Genomic DNA, 15003 nt, shown 5'->3' with positions numbered 1-15003 from the left:
AAATTCCATGATCTTTTGTTTCATTTTCCCACAAACTTTCTGAAGCCCCCTTGTATTATATTACTACGATTTTACATATATTATGCAATACTTCCTCAAATAATGAACTGAATACTATTATTCTCCTCATTTTACTGATGAGGAACAAGAACCAGATTCACTCATACCATATAGAGTTATTGCGTGCCTGCTACACGCCAGGTATGTTTCTTAGTTGCCAAGAAAAAATGGATGAATGAAACAGACAAAACCCCGCCTTTGTGCAGTTTCAGTTTGGGAAAGAGAAGCAGAGGGAAAAACCATAAACATAATAATCATGTACATTGTATAATAATTAAACCCAAACCAAACTCATGGCCCACAAGTCCACTGCAGACACCCTTTGGGCACAGTAGAACTGAGTGTCCAAGGCTGTAATCTTTACGGAAGTGGACTGCCACATCTTTCTCCCACAGAGCCACAGGTGGGTTCCAATCCCCCAATTTTTTTGTTACCAGCGGAGCACGTAACCATTATGCTACCAGAGTTCCTTGTATAGTAATGAAAAAGTTAAGAAAGAAAAGAAAACAAAACAAACCGCAGGAGAACGGAGATAGAAAAGTTGTGACTTTAAATATGGTGTCCAGGACAGACCTCGCTGAGAAGATATTTGATGGAAGATTTGAAGGAGGGAGAATGGAGAGGTCCAGATTATTTGGGAAAGAGCTATCAGGGAGCAGGAACAGCAAGTGTAAAGAAGGCCTTCGGCATGAGCATGCCTTGCATTGGTCAACAAGTGGGAAAAAGGAGATGCAGGGGAAGCTAAGGGTCTAGTGGCCGCTTGTAAAAATTTTAGATTGTTGCTCTAGGTCTGGGTGAAATGTGGAATTACTGGAGATTTCTGCGCAAGGGAGTTACTCGACTTCCGTTATATTCTTCCAGTTTGGCCCAAGTTCACAAGATGAGTTACAAAAGAAGGCAAAATGTGAAGTGGTGGGTGCTCTCAGGATTAACGAAGCAGTCAACATCACATAGCGTTAGTCACATAGCAAGGGCCCATTACCGCGGACACTTAGACCCTTTCACTTAAACTCCGTACCGATCTAATGTCCTTTAGTTCTCCAGCTCTGGGGAGCAGTATCCACTGCTGCTTTCCACGTAGCGCTTCCCCGGCTATGGATTGCGCAACTCCGGCAGCCCTGCGGGGTGTGGGTATAAGGCGCGCGGCGACGGGCTGGGAGAACGCCGAGGTTGCAAACACGAGAGGGAAACCCTGAGCCTGGAAGCCCGGGACGTTCTCGGCGTGCGCCTGCGCACACTTGATCTAGTCCGCCGACATTCCTGAGCCACAATACACTCCGCCCTCAATTCCAGGGAGGAGCTCTTCTTCGCGCAGGCGCACATCCTCGCCGCACCCTACGCCTGCGCATTTCGCCCGCCTGGCCCCATCCTCGGGTTTTTCGGGTGGGGGAGGGGGCGCGTCTCGGCGAGTCACGATGATGGCGGCGACCATCCTGTGGTGAGCTAGCGGATTCCTTGCTTGTCGCTCTGCGCCTCTTGCAGACTCAGTGTCTGGCGTCGGACACAGCCCGAGCTCGCGTGGAAGGCCGCAGTCGCGGAGGCAGCGGCTCGGCCTGGGGGAGAGGCCGCCCCGCAGGGCGAATGTGACAAGCCCCCCACCCCCACCGCCTTCCTCCTGAGTCCTCGAGAAGCGCCGGCGACCCCGGGGGCCCGGCCAGGCCACAGACCCCGCCCAGCGGCCAGCACCCGGAGCAGGCCCGGCAGTGGAGCTGAGCGATAGCACCATGCAGGTCACTCTGAAGACCCTCCAGCAACAGACCTTCAAAATCGATATCGACCCCGAAGAAACGGTACGAGCGGAGGGGAGCGTCGGGCCTGGAGCGGGGGCGGCCGCGTGTGGGCCGCCCGAGCGCCGGGCCTGGAGAGGGGGCGGCCGCGTGTGGGCCGCGGGGAGCGCGAGGTGCCCGCCCGGCTTGGGCCAGGGGCTGCGCGCGGGACCCGTTCTCGGTCATGTGCTGGGCCCTGCGGTCGCCCGGGCGGGGAGAGTCCGCTTCGCGGCCTGGGGGCGCCTGAATGTCGGCGTTAAGCGCGGCCTGCGGGCTGGCAGCGCGGCAGGGCCTGGGGTCTCGGCCCCGCACCTTTTGGGATGGGCTACGGGCATTGTGGTCGGGGCCTGGGACGCGGCGGCGGGACGCCCAAGGCCTGGTAGCAGATGGCGTGGAGCACGCCGGTGGGGCCCGAGGCGGAGGGGAGTCGCGCGGCCGTGGGGCTGGGCTCTCCGGCCTGGGTTCACAGGTGGTGGAGGAGGTTCGCCGTGTGGCTCCGGTGGACCTGGTTAGGAGTTAAGGTCTAGGAGATGGTGAGCCTTACGGGGGGGGAAAGCCTCAGGTTTCGTCTGCCGCGGTGTTCAGAGGTGAGTAATGGTGAAAATGAATCATTTGCCTCTTTTCCCTCCAGAATCGTTAGCCCTTTATTTGTATCTATCTTGAATCCCGCCACCCGACCGGTCCTACGCAGATTGCACGTGTGACCTATGATGGAAACTGTTTCTGCTTTAGAACTCTTCAGATCCTGGTGCAAACTCAACTCCACAAATTTCCTGGGTCCCCCTTTGGTAGAAGTCCTGGAATTGTAGTACAGGAACCTTCTATGGTCCACCTAAACCACCACCACCACCACCACCACTTCCAAGTAGGATTTCAAGACAAATGACTGTCCACATTGAAAGAATGTTTGTCATCTGTTCTGCAGTTAAACAGTATTTCAAAACTCTGCACGATAAACTCTCAGACCCATTTTTGTGTTTGTCATTGCAAAGACACACTGAATTGAAACAATTTTATGTCAAGAATCTAAAAGTGGCATGTGTGTAAGTTTATTGCTTACGTTCTGGAATTGTTCTGCAACAAGATTGGCATCATGCTGAGCTAAAACGAAAAACTTTCTGCTCACCTAGAACCTAAGTTGACTGTATTTTTGGTGGATCAAGGGGTCATGGTGTTTATTAGCAAGACCTGAGTTCCATCTAGCTCTTTAAACTCTTAGTTTTCTCTTCTCTACAACAGGTATAATAATTTGCCTTGCAGAGAGAGGTGAGGACAAAATGGTTTTTAGCTGGTGGTCAACAAATGAAATTGATTTTTTGTCTCTTAGTGAAGATGCAGTGTTAGGTTTCACCCTCTGATTTTATGAAGTTTTCTATGTTTCTGATTGTTTAAGAAACAGAATTCCCAACCTTTTTGGAATTGCTGCACAAGATCAATTGATTAGGTAGAAGTATGCCTTGCAATGTAGTCTTTTAACAGTGATACTGGGAAATCAGTTATGTGTGAGAAACTTAAATGTGTGCAGAAATAGTTAACTGGTTTAATAAGTAATAGAATCAAATTCTTCCTGAGCACTTCCTTACTGCTTAGTATTAATAAGTTGAAGGAGGAAAGTTAAAATGCAGTTGTCTTGTCTAAAGTGTTTGGACACCCAAACAATTGTGTGACTCTACATAAAATGTCTGGTAGCGTATTGGTTACAAATCAGGCTGCGAACTGCAAGGTCAGCAGTTCGAAACTACAGCTGTTCCCCCCCCACCCCCGAGAAAGATGAGGCTTTCTGCTCCCGTAAAGATTTACAGCCTTGGAAACCCTGTGAGTCCAGGGCACTTAGCCACCAGACTCTGAAAGGCTAATTGAAACCTAAAGAAGGTTGTGTTTCCTTTTGTTACGTTTTTTGTAACTATTTATTGAAGTTCAGAGGTGCGTTTTGACAGTTCCAATAAAATATTTGTGCTCTTTAAGATTCATGTGGACTCCTGGTGTTGCCCTAGGATCAGCACTGGACTTTGAACACAAGGTCAGCAGTTCAAACCCACCAGCTGCTGCTTGGAAGTCCTTTTCAGGGTTTCTATGGAGTCCTGGTGTGGCGCTGTGGCCTAATGTGTCAGCCTGCAAAGTTGTTTGAACTTCAACTGCAAGATCGGTGGTTCAAGCTCACCAGCTGCTCCTTGGAAACCCTGTACAGGGTCACTATGGGTCGGAATCAACTTGATGGTACTTACCAACAACAACATGCGTCAGAACCAACACAGCAGCAACAATGAGATTTACATAACTTTTTAGGGACTTTTCACATATGTATATTGTTGTCATAAAGCTGATATTATGTTTAAGATTCCCTGATAATGTAGTGGTTTACTAGTTGGGCTGCTAGCCACAAGGTCAGCAGTTCAAATCTACACCAGCCATTTCTTGGGAGAAAGATGAAGCTTCCTGTTCCCAGAAATATTTACAGTAAGTGTTAGAAACCCTGTACAGGGTCACATGAGTTGGGACAGTCTTAACGACACACAGCCACCACCACCAATGTTCTATTTGTATAGGTGGCTTAACTGTGTTTGCTATATTCCGGTTTATTTCTTAAGGGAATGCAATGTTGTTAGTGTGTGGAGTTAGTTGTGACTCTGTATATATAGGGGTCCTGGAGAGTGGCTGATGGGTTAGAATCCCCAACCTTATGATTAGCAGTTCAGTGTTTAACCTTTGGCACCACACTAGGACTCCAGGGAATGTAGATGTTGTATGTATCTGAAAATGTACTTCTTTGAGTTCATTTTCATGATGTTCATTGTTAAAGAGAATGCTATCTTCAGCATCTTGTTTCTGTATCTTAGTACTGTTAGTTTGAGGCAAGAATTCAAAACATTTAATCCATTGTATATGGACTTCTGGTGTGGTGCTGTGAACCACAAGGTGGACAGTTCAAACCCACCAACTTCTCCATGGAACTCCTAACAGGGTTGCTATGATTTGGAACCTGCTCGACGACTCTTAACAACAACACGGAACAACATGGAACATGGGAGTCCCAGTGTGGCGCTGTGGGACAATGCATTGGACCACTGGGTTGCTGGTTCAAATTCACCAGCTGCTCCTTGGAAACCCTATATAGCATCACTGAGTTAGAGTCAGTGCAACGGCACTTAACACCAACAACAATATGGAACATATGTGATGCTGTCAGATAAGCACTGGACTGCTAACCTCAAAGTCGGAGCGTCAAACCCAGAAATCCTGTGCTGTATGGTTACTATGAGTCGGAACTGACTCAGAGGTATTTAACAACAACATATGAAACAATTGTGTTAAAATGACGTTTTCATTTTATTTTACTGGTTTTAAGTTTCAGAAGTGTTTTTTAAGGTGGTGGTGATTAAGTGCTATCTAGTCTGTTCTGACCTGCATATAGGGTTTCCGCAGATCAGCTGGTGGATTTGAACTACCAGCCTTGTGGTTAGCAGTCAAGTGCTTATCCTTTAGCTAAAATTCAGAATTTTTTTTTAAGGTAGAGCTATCTCGGAAACCCTGTACTGGGTCGTTATGAGTCGGAACCGACTCCACGGCACATAACAGCAACAGCTAATTACACCTTACTGGTTTCTTATTAGTCATTTTTGAACAGGGCTTTGAAGTCAAATTCCAGTAAGGAAGAGTAACAATTAGAATTATACCAACATAGTTATTGTTGTTAGGTGCCATCGAGTCGGCACCAACTCATAGCGACCCTGTGCACACCTGACCAAAACACTGCCGGATCCTGGACCAGCCTCACTACTGTTGTCACGCTTGAGTCCATCGATGCCACCACCTGGCCAATCCATCTCGTTGGCGGTCTTTCTCTTGTTCTCTGACCCTCCACCTTACCAAACATGATATCCTTCTCAGCGACTTGTCCCTCATAGAGAGACTCATAAATAGATATTAAGTATATTAAAAATAGATCTAAACTAAATCAGATTTTAGTGAGATTTATATGAATGTCCAGTTATAAAATGATCAGTTGTTGCCATTTGTTTTTAAGATTTTTATGTAGAAAGAACTATAAAGAAATTAAGATAACCAGTATAGAGATTTCTTGAGAGCTTGAGGTGACTTCAAACAAACAGTGTAAGAAAGAAGGGGAGAGTAAGGGTAGTAGTGATTCCTTTGTTAAACAAGTTAGATGTTAAGTGAGCATTGACTGGTACAGCTAGAGAAGTGTAAGGACATGTAGGTTATCATCTGTGCCTTGGACTTATATTGACTTAGTTATGGCTTAGTGGCTGGAGAGTGGAGGCTATAGAGGGTGGAAAAGCAAGAGAATTGAATTGCAAGGTCAGCAGTTCAAAACTACCAGCTGTTACGCGGGAGAAAGGTGAGGCTTTCTGCTCCCGTAAAGATAGTGCTTACGAATTGGGCTGTGAGCCGCAAGGTCGACAGTTCGAAACTACCAGCTGTTCCGTGGGAGAAAGATGAGGCTTTCTGTTCCCGTAAAGATTTCCAGCCTCGGAAACCCTGTACAGGGTCTCTCTGAGTCGGAGTTGACTCCACGGCACATAACAACAACAACAACCAGTATTTGATGCAAAACTAGAATAACTTTCTTACACTTTTCTCTAGTCATTTTGTGTTGTTCTCTTAACTATAAGCATGTAGTGCCTTTACTGCTAACTTTATACATAATTTTTTTTTTGTTAATTTTATTATCTCTCTAATATTTAAACAATTGTTAAGTGCCATCGAGTTGGTTCCGACCCATAGTGACCCTGAACAGGGTTTCTGAGGCTGTAAATCTTTACGGGAGCAGAAAGCTTCATCTTTCTCCCGCGAAACAGCTGGTAGTTTCGAACTGCTGACCTTAAGATTCACAGCCCGATTCGTAACCACTACGCTACCAGAGATATAGAAACAAAATGAGAAGGGGATGTATGGAGGGAAGGTTATTGTTAAAAAGAATATTCTTAAATGTGTGTTGTTTCTACTGTAAAAACCATTGGCCATCAACCAACTCATAGTGACAGCAGGACATGAAGAGTTTCCAAAGCTGTAATCTTTACAGGGACCCCTGGGTATGGTGCTGTAGAATCAGCCCTGTACTGTGAACCTCAAGGCAGTGATTCATATCTGCCAGCCACTCCTATACAGGGTTGCTGTGAGTATGAACCTACTCGATGGCCCTTAACAATAACAAATGTTTATGAAGAGACTACCAGGTGGTTCTACTGTGGTACGACAGACGACTGACCTTTCAGCTTGTAGCTCAGTGCTTAAACCACAAGGGCTCCTTACACTAAAAAGTAGGAGAAATTTGACCTATGTAATATATACCATTTTGAGATGCTTAATATACTGCTAAGGAACCTTGGTGGTACTGTGGGCTAAGCATTGGATTGCTAACTGCAAGGCCAACAGTTAAAACCCACCAGCTGCTCTTAGAACGAGGTGGTTATCTATTCCCATAAAGATACACACTCTTGGAAATTATATTTATAGAGTTGCTATGAGTCAGACTTGCCTCAATGGCAGTGGGCTTGGATTTTTTTGGAATAGACAGCTATTTATCAAATTCTAGATTGTGAAATTTTGGTGGTGTGATAACATTGAGAAGGAAATGGAATACATGTAGTTTTAAAACAGATCTAAAGTTACTTTAGCTTTTTTCTTTTTTGCTATTGCTTAATACCATTTTAAATGGAGACTGATGAAATACAAGATACTCTGAGGTAATTGCAATATGATGCAGTATTCTGTAGTCTTTAAGTGCTGTCAAGTCAGTTTTGACTCAAATGACATGTACGTATAGATTTTCTGGGGAGTGGTTGGTGGGTTTGAACCTCTGACCTAGCTGTTAGTAGTCCAGTGTTTACCCTTCAGTGCCACACCAGGACTCCTATCATAGAGTTTATTTTCTTCTATCACAGCATTTGATGAAGAGAAAAAGTACATGATAATGCAGATTCAATACTGTAATCATCTTCTTGTTAAGTTCTGAATGACTCCCAGTAACTCTACAGTTTCCTGTATAGAGGAGCTGCTGATGTGTTTAAACCACCACCAGCCTGTGGTTAGCTGTCCATATAGCTTCGGCTCCATACTAAGACTCCTGCCAATGATTATATCCCTTAAATAACGGGTGGAGGAAATTGAGTAAATTTAAGATGAAAATGAAGTCCAGAGCTGAAAGAAGATATCATTAAAATATATTGTTAGGTGCCATCAGTTGATACTGACTCACAAGTGACCCTATGTATAACAATACCCAGTCCTGCCCCAACCTTAGAATTGTTGCTACATTTGAGCCCATTGCTGCTGCCACTGTGCTAATCCTTCTCAGTGTGTGTGTGTGGGTAGGTGGGTGGGGGGGCAGGGGTTCTTCCTCTTTTCTCTGACCCTTTACCAAACATATCTTCTCCAGGAACTTATCCCTCCTCATCATATGTCCAAAGTATGGCCATCCTGGCTTCCAAGGAACATTCTTAAGGCTGTGCTTCTTCCAACACAGATTGGTTTGTTCTTTTGCCAGTCCATGGTACTTTTAATATTCTCCTCCAACTGCATGACTCAAATGCTTCAATTCTCCTGTGGTCTTCCTTATTCATTGTCCAGCTTTCACATATGGATGAGGTTATTGAAAGTACCATAGCTTGGACTGTTGTTAAGTGCCATCGAGTCAGTTCCGACCCATAGCTACCCTGTATAGGGTTTCCGAGGAGCAGCTGGTGAGCTTGAACCACCGACCTTGCAGTTCAAACAGCTTTGCAGTCTGGCACATTAACCCAAAGCGCCACACCAGGACTGCATAGCTTGGATTAAGTGCACCTTAGTCCTCAAACTAATATGTTTGTTCTTGAATACTTTAAAGAGGTCTTATGCAGCAGATTTGCCTAGTCGTTTGATTTCTTGACTGCTGCTCCCATGAGTGTTGATGGTTTGATACCAGCAGAATGAAGTCTTCGAAAACTTCAGTCATTTCTCCATTTATATGGATGTTTTTTACTGGTCCAGTGGTGAGGATTTTTGTTTTCTTAACATTGAGTTGCAAGCCATATCAGAGGCTATGGTCTGTCTTTGATCTTCATCAGTAAGTATGTTAAGCCCTCTTCACGTTCAGCAAGACAGGTTGTATAGTGTGCATATTGCCCGTTGTTATTGAGCCTTCCTCCAATCTGATGCCATGCTTTTCTTCATATAATCCTGCCACACATTTCTTTACATAACTCAGCTTCTCAAATTATTTGCTCAGCATACAGTATGGTGAAAGAATGCAACCCTGTCACATACCTTCCTTAATATTAAACCATTCTGTGTTCCCTTGTTCAGTTGGAACAACTGCCTCATGATCTATGTACAGGTTATTACTACTCATGAACACAACTAAATGTTCCTGAATACTCATTCTCTACCATGTTGTCCATAGCTTGTCACGATCCACACAATCAAAAGCCTTTTCATAGTCAATAAAGCACAGGTAAACGTCTTTCTGGTATACTCTTGCTTTCAGCCAAGATCCATCTGATGTCAGCAATGATATCCCTCCTTCCATGTCGTCTCCTGAATCTGGCTTGACCCTCTGGAAGTTCTCTGTCAATGTATGGTTGCTGCCATTTTGTATTTAACAGAATTTTACTTGCATGGGATATTGATGATATTGTCTGATGATTTCCACATTTTGTTGGGTTACCTCTCTTTGGAATGAGAACAAATATGAATCTCTTCCATAGCTGAATGAGTGCCTCCAGTGCCACATAAGTTAGTTGAAAGATTTCAATTTGTATTCCACCAATTCCTGGTGCCATGTTCTTTGTCAGTGCCTTCAATGCACCTTGGACTTCATCCTTCAGTGTCATTGGCTCTTGATCATATTTAACTCTTGAAATGGTTGAACATTGACCATTTCTTTTTGTTACACTGACTCTGTCAATATTAGTGACATTGAACTGTATATACCTGTGTAGAAAATTTTTGATAAAGTAATTGTACAAAACAGTTTAATATCCATGAATGATGCATTTAGTGTGCTTTATAGTGATCAGCAAGGAATTCTCATGGTTTACCTCTGTCATGTTAGTGATTATGCTGTGAGATAATGCTTTCATGCTTGATCTTGATAAAGTGTTTGCTGCTGCTGTTACGAGCTGTCGAATCACTTCCGACCCATAGCGACCCTGTACAGGGTTTCCTAGAAGCAGCTGTGAGGAGCTTGAACTGCCGACCTAACCGACTTTGCAGTTCAATATGTTAGCCCATAGCGCCACACCAGGACTCCATGGTGTTTGCTAGCTATCTCTTATTATTCATATATTTATGTTGTAGTTTATTGTGCTTTCAGTGTAGTAATGGTAGTTATTGTTAAGTTATTGTTAAGTGATACAGTTGACCCTGTACCAAAACTTGTTAATCCATTCTTCCCTTGATGGGCTCTTAGGCTGTCTCCATCTTTTTGCTATTGTGAATAGTACTGTGATAAACATTGGTGTGCATATACCTACTTATGTTCTGGCTCATATTTCTTGTGTATCTATACCAAGTAGAGGAATTGCTGGATCATAAAGTATTTCTGTTTCCTACTTTATGAGGAAGCGCCGTACCATTCGTTTTCCAGAGTGGTTGAACTATTTTACATTCCCACCTGCAATATAGGAGGGTCCTAGTCTCTCTATATCCTTGCCAGCATTTATTGTCCTCTGCTTTTTTGAACTTCACTGTTATTGCTGGTGTAAGATGGTACCTCGGTTTTATTTTGATTTGCATCTCACTAATGGCTAATGGAGGAGCTCTGGTAGCATAGTGGTTACGAATCAGGCTGTTAACCTCAGGGTCAGTAGTTCGAAATTACCAGCTGTTCCGCAGGAGAAAGATGAGGCTTTCTGCTCCTGTAAAGATTTGCAGCCTTAGAAACCCTGTGCAGGGTCACTATGAGTTGGAACCAACTCCATGGCACATAACGACAAACAACAACAACAATGGCTAATGGAGCTCTGGTAGCGTAGTGATTATGAATTGGACTGCCAGCCTCAAGGTCGACAGTTTGAAACTATCAGCCATTCCATGGGAGAAAGGTGAGGCTTTCTGCTCCCGTAAAGGTTTACAGCCTTGGAAAGCCTGTGCAGGGTCCCTATGAATCGGAACCGACTCCATGGTACTTAACAACAACAATAGCTAATGATTGTGAACATTTCTTCATATGTTTGTTGGCTGCCTGAATATCTTCCTTGGTAATACCTGTTTATGTCCTGTACCCATTTTTTAATTGGGTTATCTGTCTTTTTCTTACAGTGATGTTGTAGTTTCCTATAGATTTTAGAGATTAGTCCCTTATCTGACATGTTGTTGCAAAAGATTTTTTTCCCATTCTGTGGGCTCCCTTTTCCCTCTTTTGATGCATATAACTTTCTAATTTTAGTGTGCTCCAATCCAATTTTGTCTTATTTTGTTTGTACAATTCTCAACGTTTGATCGTCTATGTGTGCCCTTTATTACAGCCTTTAAATTGGTCCTGAATAAGGTTTCTGAAGAGCTGCTGGGGGATTTGAACCACCATACTTGCAGTCAGCAATCCAGTGCTTATCCTGCAAGGCCTCCATGGCCTCAGTCATGGTAGAGATAGTGGTTATTATAGTTTCCTAGAGTGTAAAAAGAGTCCTTGTTTGATGCTATGGACGGCTAACCACAAGTTGATATTTTCAAACACACCAGCTGTTTCAAGGGAGGAAGATGAGACTTTTGGCTCCCATAAAGATTTATGGGCTGGGCAACTCTACACAGGGTCACTGTGAGTCAGAACCGACTTTGATGGCACCTGGTGACAGCAGCTTGTTAAAACACTAGTAAATATTTTAAATGCTCTGCAGTGATCAAACGAAGAATTCTTAGTACAGCTGTTGTTCAGTACCATTGAGTGAGTTCTGACTCACAGTGACCCTGTATAGGGTTCCGAGGGTGTAAATCTTTGTGGGAGTAGATTCATTTTTCTCCCTTGGATTGGCTGGTGGGTTTGAACTGCTGCCCATGTGGATAGCAGTCCAGTGCTTATACTACAATGCCACACCATTAGAACAAAATATAGGATGAACCTGGGAAATTTGTTTTTTGGACCAAACTTTTGCTTTACCAGTGCCTGGCACAAAAGGCATTTAATAAATATCTTTTAAATTGAGTAAATCTCTCTCTCTCTGTGTATGTGTGTGTGTGAGAGAGAGAGAACTATAAGTCAGTGGCATCTTGGCATGGCACTGTAGGATAAGCACTAGACTACTAACCACAAGGTTGGCAGCTCAAACTCACCAGCCACTTTTTAGAAGCCCTAATCAGGGTCGCTATGTGTTGGAACCGACTTGATGGCCTTTAACAACAACATTAAGTAAGTGAATTTTCAGTGTGGTATGTCTGCTGTTGATTGATTTCTTCAATACCTTTGCTGAACACTTATATGTCAGGCCCTGTTGTTAGAATCCATATATTATGGTGGGATAAAAGAGTCAACACATCTTAAAAATCAGATAATGATAAACACCTTGCAAAAAATTAAGAGACAGATAATGTGACAGTAAATGAATAGGTTGCGACTTTTTAGGTTTAATGGTCACCAAAAAATCTGAGTAAGAAGACATTTAAGCTGAGATCAAGAAGCCCTGGTGCTTAAGTGCTTAGCTGTCAATCAGTGGTTTGTACCACTGGTCACTTTGCAGGAGCAGAATGTGGCAGCCTTGGACACCATGTGGAGCAGTTCTACTCTGCCTTACAGGGTCACTGTGAGGCAGCCGAGCTCTGATAATAATGAGTACTGTAGGATGGAAAGAGTTTTCTGTAGAGAACTACTAGAGCAAAGACCTTTTCAGGAATTTAGAAAAGGCTGTATCAATGGTCTTAGTAGGTGAGGGGAAGTAGTAAGGGGCCAGAACACTAGGGCTTTGTAAGGGCTTTCAAATTTTCAAGATAAAATAGGAAGCCTTTGGGGAATTTTAATCAGGGAAGAAATATACATAAGATTTTAAAAGATTATTTTAATCTTTTGGAGATTGGCTGTTAAGGTGAACAAGAGTGAAAGCCAGGGAGACCCGTTGCAGTGCAATGAATTATTTAATGTCTGTTCTAGCCATAGTCTTGTAAACGCTCACCAAACTACCTTTTTGTAATAGGCATTAGTAAGAGAAGGTGGAGAAGATGCTGATGGGTTATATGATTCAGTTGTGAATGACTGTTACTAGGGCTAATTGTGAAAAATTGGAACTCCAAGGTGGGTATAAAATGAGCCATCTTAGAAGCAGGAAGGAATCTCAGTACCATCACAGAAGAGACTGGAGTAGAGCTGGTCTTTTGGACCTTGAGATACTTGTGAATTGAACCTCCTTGAACTAGTGATAGAAAGTTGTTGATGCCAAAGGAGTGGCAGAGGGGCAGCAATAGCTGCTTGGAAATCCTATAGGGCAGTTCTGCACTGCCCTCAAGGGTCACTGTGAGAACCAAGAGCCAGAGGACAAGACAGAAACTCACAGAACAAGTAAAGCCTGAATGACTGCACAGGAGGCTTGCTTGCAGAATGGGGGGGCTCAAGGCACTTAATTGGGGGAGCTAGAGTCAGTGCTAGGGTTTGGGGGTGATAGATGTCACTTTTTGCACCTGTTTAGAGACATAAGAGCTAGACTTGGCGATTGGAGTGGAGTAGGTGGGTTTGGCATATGTTTTATGGAGTAGAGTTGAGAACTGTTTGATGGCTTGTATGGGGAAAATTGAGAAATCAAAGGTTAAACCAAATTGTTGATTGTGTGAATTATGCAAATACTTGTGATCATTCCTGAGATGTGGGAAGCAGGAAAAGGAGCCAATATAGGTGTTGGGGTAAGAAGGCAAGACTCAAGTTTGAGATGACTCAGAAGGAACTGGTGTGTTCTATGTACTTGGATTCCAGAGAAAAGTCTGGGCTGGAGATAGAGATTTGAAGTAGGCAGCAAATGATTGACTTTTCACTCAGTGGGGGCTGGATGAGATCATCTAGTGGTCTTTTTCAACTCTCCCTTGAGAGAATTGAATTCTAGTGCTTTTTCTGTTGTATGTAATTAATTAACTTCTGTACTTCTAGGATTGTTATTTAATTGAACTGCCCTTGCTTGCATGAATAAAGGAACCTTATTGGGAATATTGGTAAGAAATAGAATAGGTCCTAGGACTGAACCCTGGGATTCTCCAACATAAGGAGATTGAGCAGAGAAAGTCAGTAAAGTAGCAACCTTTGAGGTAGAAAGAAGGCAAAAGAAGAAAATGTTTTAAGGAGGAGGAAGGGGGGTCAGTGTGAAAGAGTCTAGTGCCTCAGAGATTAAGAACAAAGATGTGACCTTGATTTTGGCAACTTGGACATACTTAGTGACCATGATGAACAGAGCTCCATTTTGAGTAGAATGAAAGAAAATGGGCATACATTGTAAATTTCCCTTTTCCTTCATGTACCTGCTTTATATGTGTGTTAAAAAAATAAGAAATTGGTCCTAATAATTTTAAGCTTCACAGCATGTGGTGGGCATTGTTTAAAATGGAAAACCACACTAGGATTATAAAAAATGTGTTGTTTAAAAAGACAGAAAAAAATCAACGTGAATTGTGATTTGTTCCAGGTTTGTACAGTAAATGGCCATGATGGCTTTAGTATCTGTTGTTGTTAAGTGCTCTTGAGTCAGTTCTGAGGGTTTTCAAGGAGCAGCTGGTGAGCTTGAAGCTCTGACCTTGTGGTTAAAACCAAACTTGCAGTCCAGCACATTAACCCATAGCACCATGTCAGGTGATCTGTAAAAGATGGCATTTCCGATATCCTGACCATTTATTTTTTAAACTCTTTTTTAAAGTGTTACAAAGCAAAGATGTCACTTCGAGGATTAAGGTGAACCTTACTAAGCCATGGTGCATATGAAAGCTGGACAATGAATAAGGTAGAATGAAGAAGAATTGGTACTTTTGAATTAGGGTTTTGGTGAAGAATATTTAATATACTATGTACTGTCAGAAGAGCAAACAGATTTGAATACTCTTTGTAAGAGAGGTTGGTGAGGCTTCATCTCATGGGCTTTGGACACATCACCCATCAGGAGGGACCAGCTGCTGAAGACTAACCCAACTTCCCAGCCATTGAGTCTATTCTGATTCATTGGGGCCCTGTGTAGGGTGGTGTTTGTTGTTATGTGCCATGGAGTTAGTTCCGACTCAT

The 15003-nt window shown here is 43.4% G+C and overlaps 1 protein-coding gene across 1 annotated transcript in view; it reads left to right on the top strand.

The window, feature by feature from the left end:
• Positions 1-1784: 1784 nt before the first annotated feature.
• Positions 1785-15003, top strand: part of RAD23B (RAD23 homolog B (S. cerevisiae)) — a 61866-nt gene continuing 48647 nt past the window's right edge. The window contains exon 1 of the mRNA XM_006864692.1: positions 1785-1850. Within this exon, the coding sequence (XP_006864754.1) occupies positions 1785-1850 (66 nt within the window). The remainder of the gene's footprint in view (positions 1851-15003) is intronic.

Source organism: Chrysochloris asiatica, unplaced genomic scaffold (assembly GCF_000296735.1).
Source record: "Chrysochloris asiatica unplaced genomic scaffold, ChrAsi1.0 scaffold00069, whole genome shotgun sequence".
Taxonomy (NCBI): Eukaryota; Metazoa; Chordata; class Mammalia; order Afrosoricida; family Chrysochloridae; genus Chrysochloris; species Chrysochloris asiatica.
The sequence above is the reverse complement of the archived record's forward strand: the minus strand, read 5'-3'. Positions and strand labels throughout refer to the sequence as shown.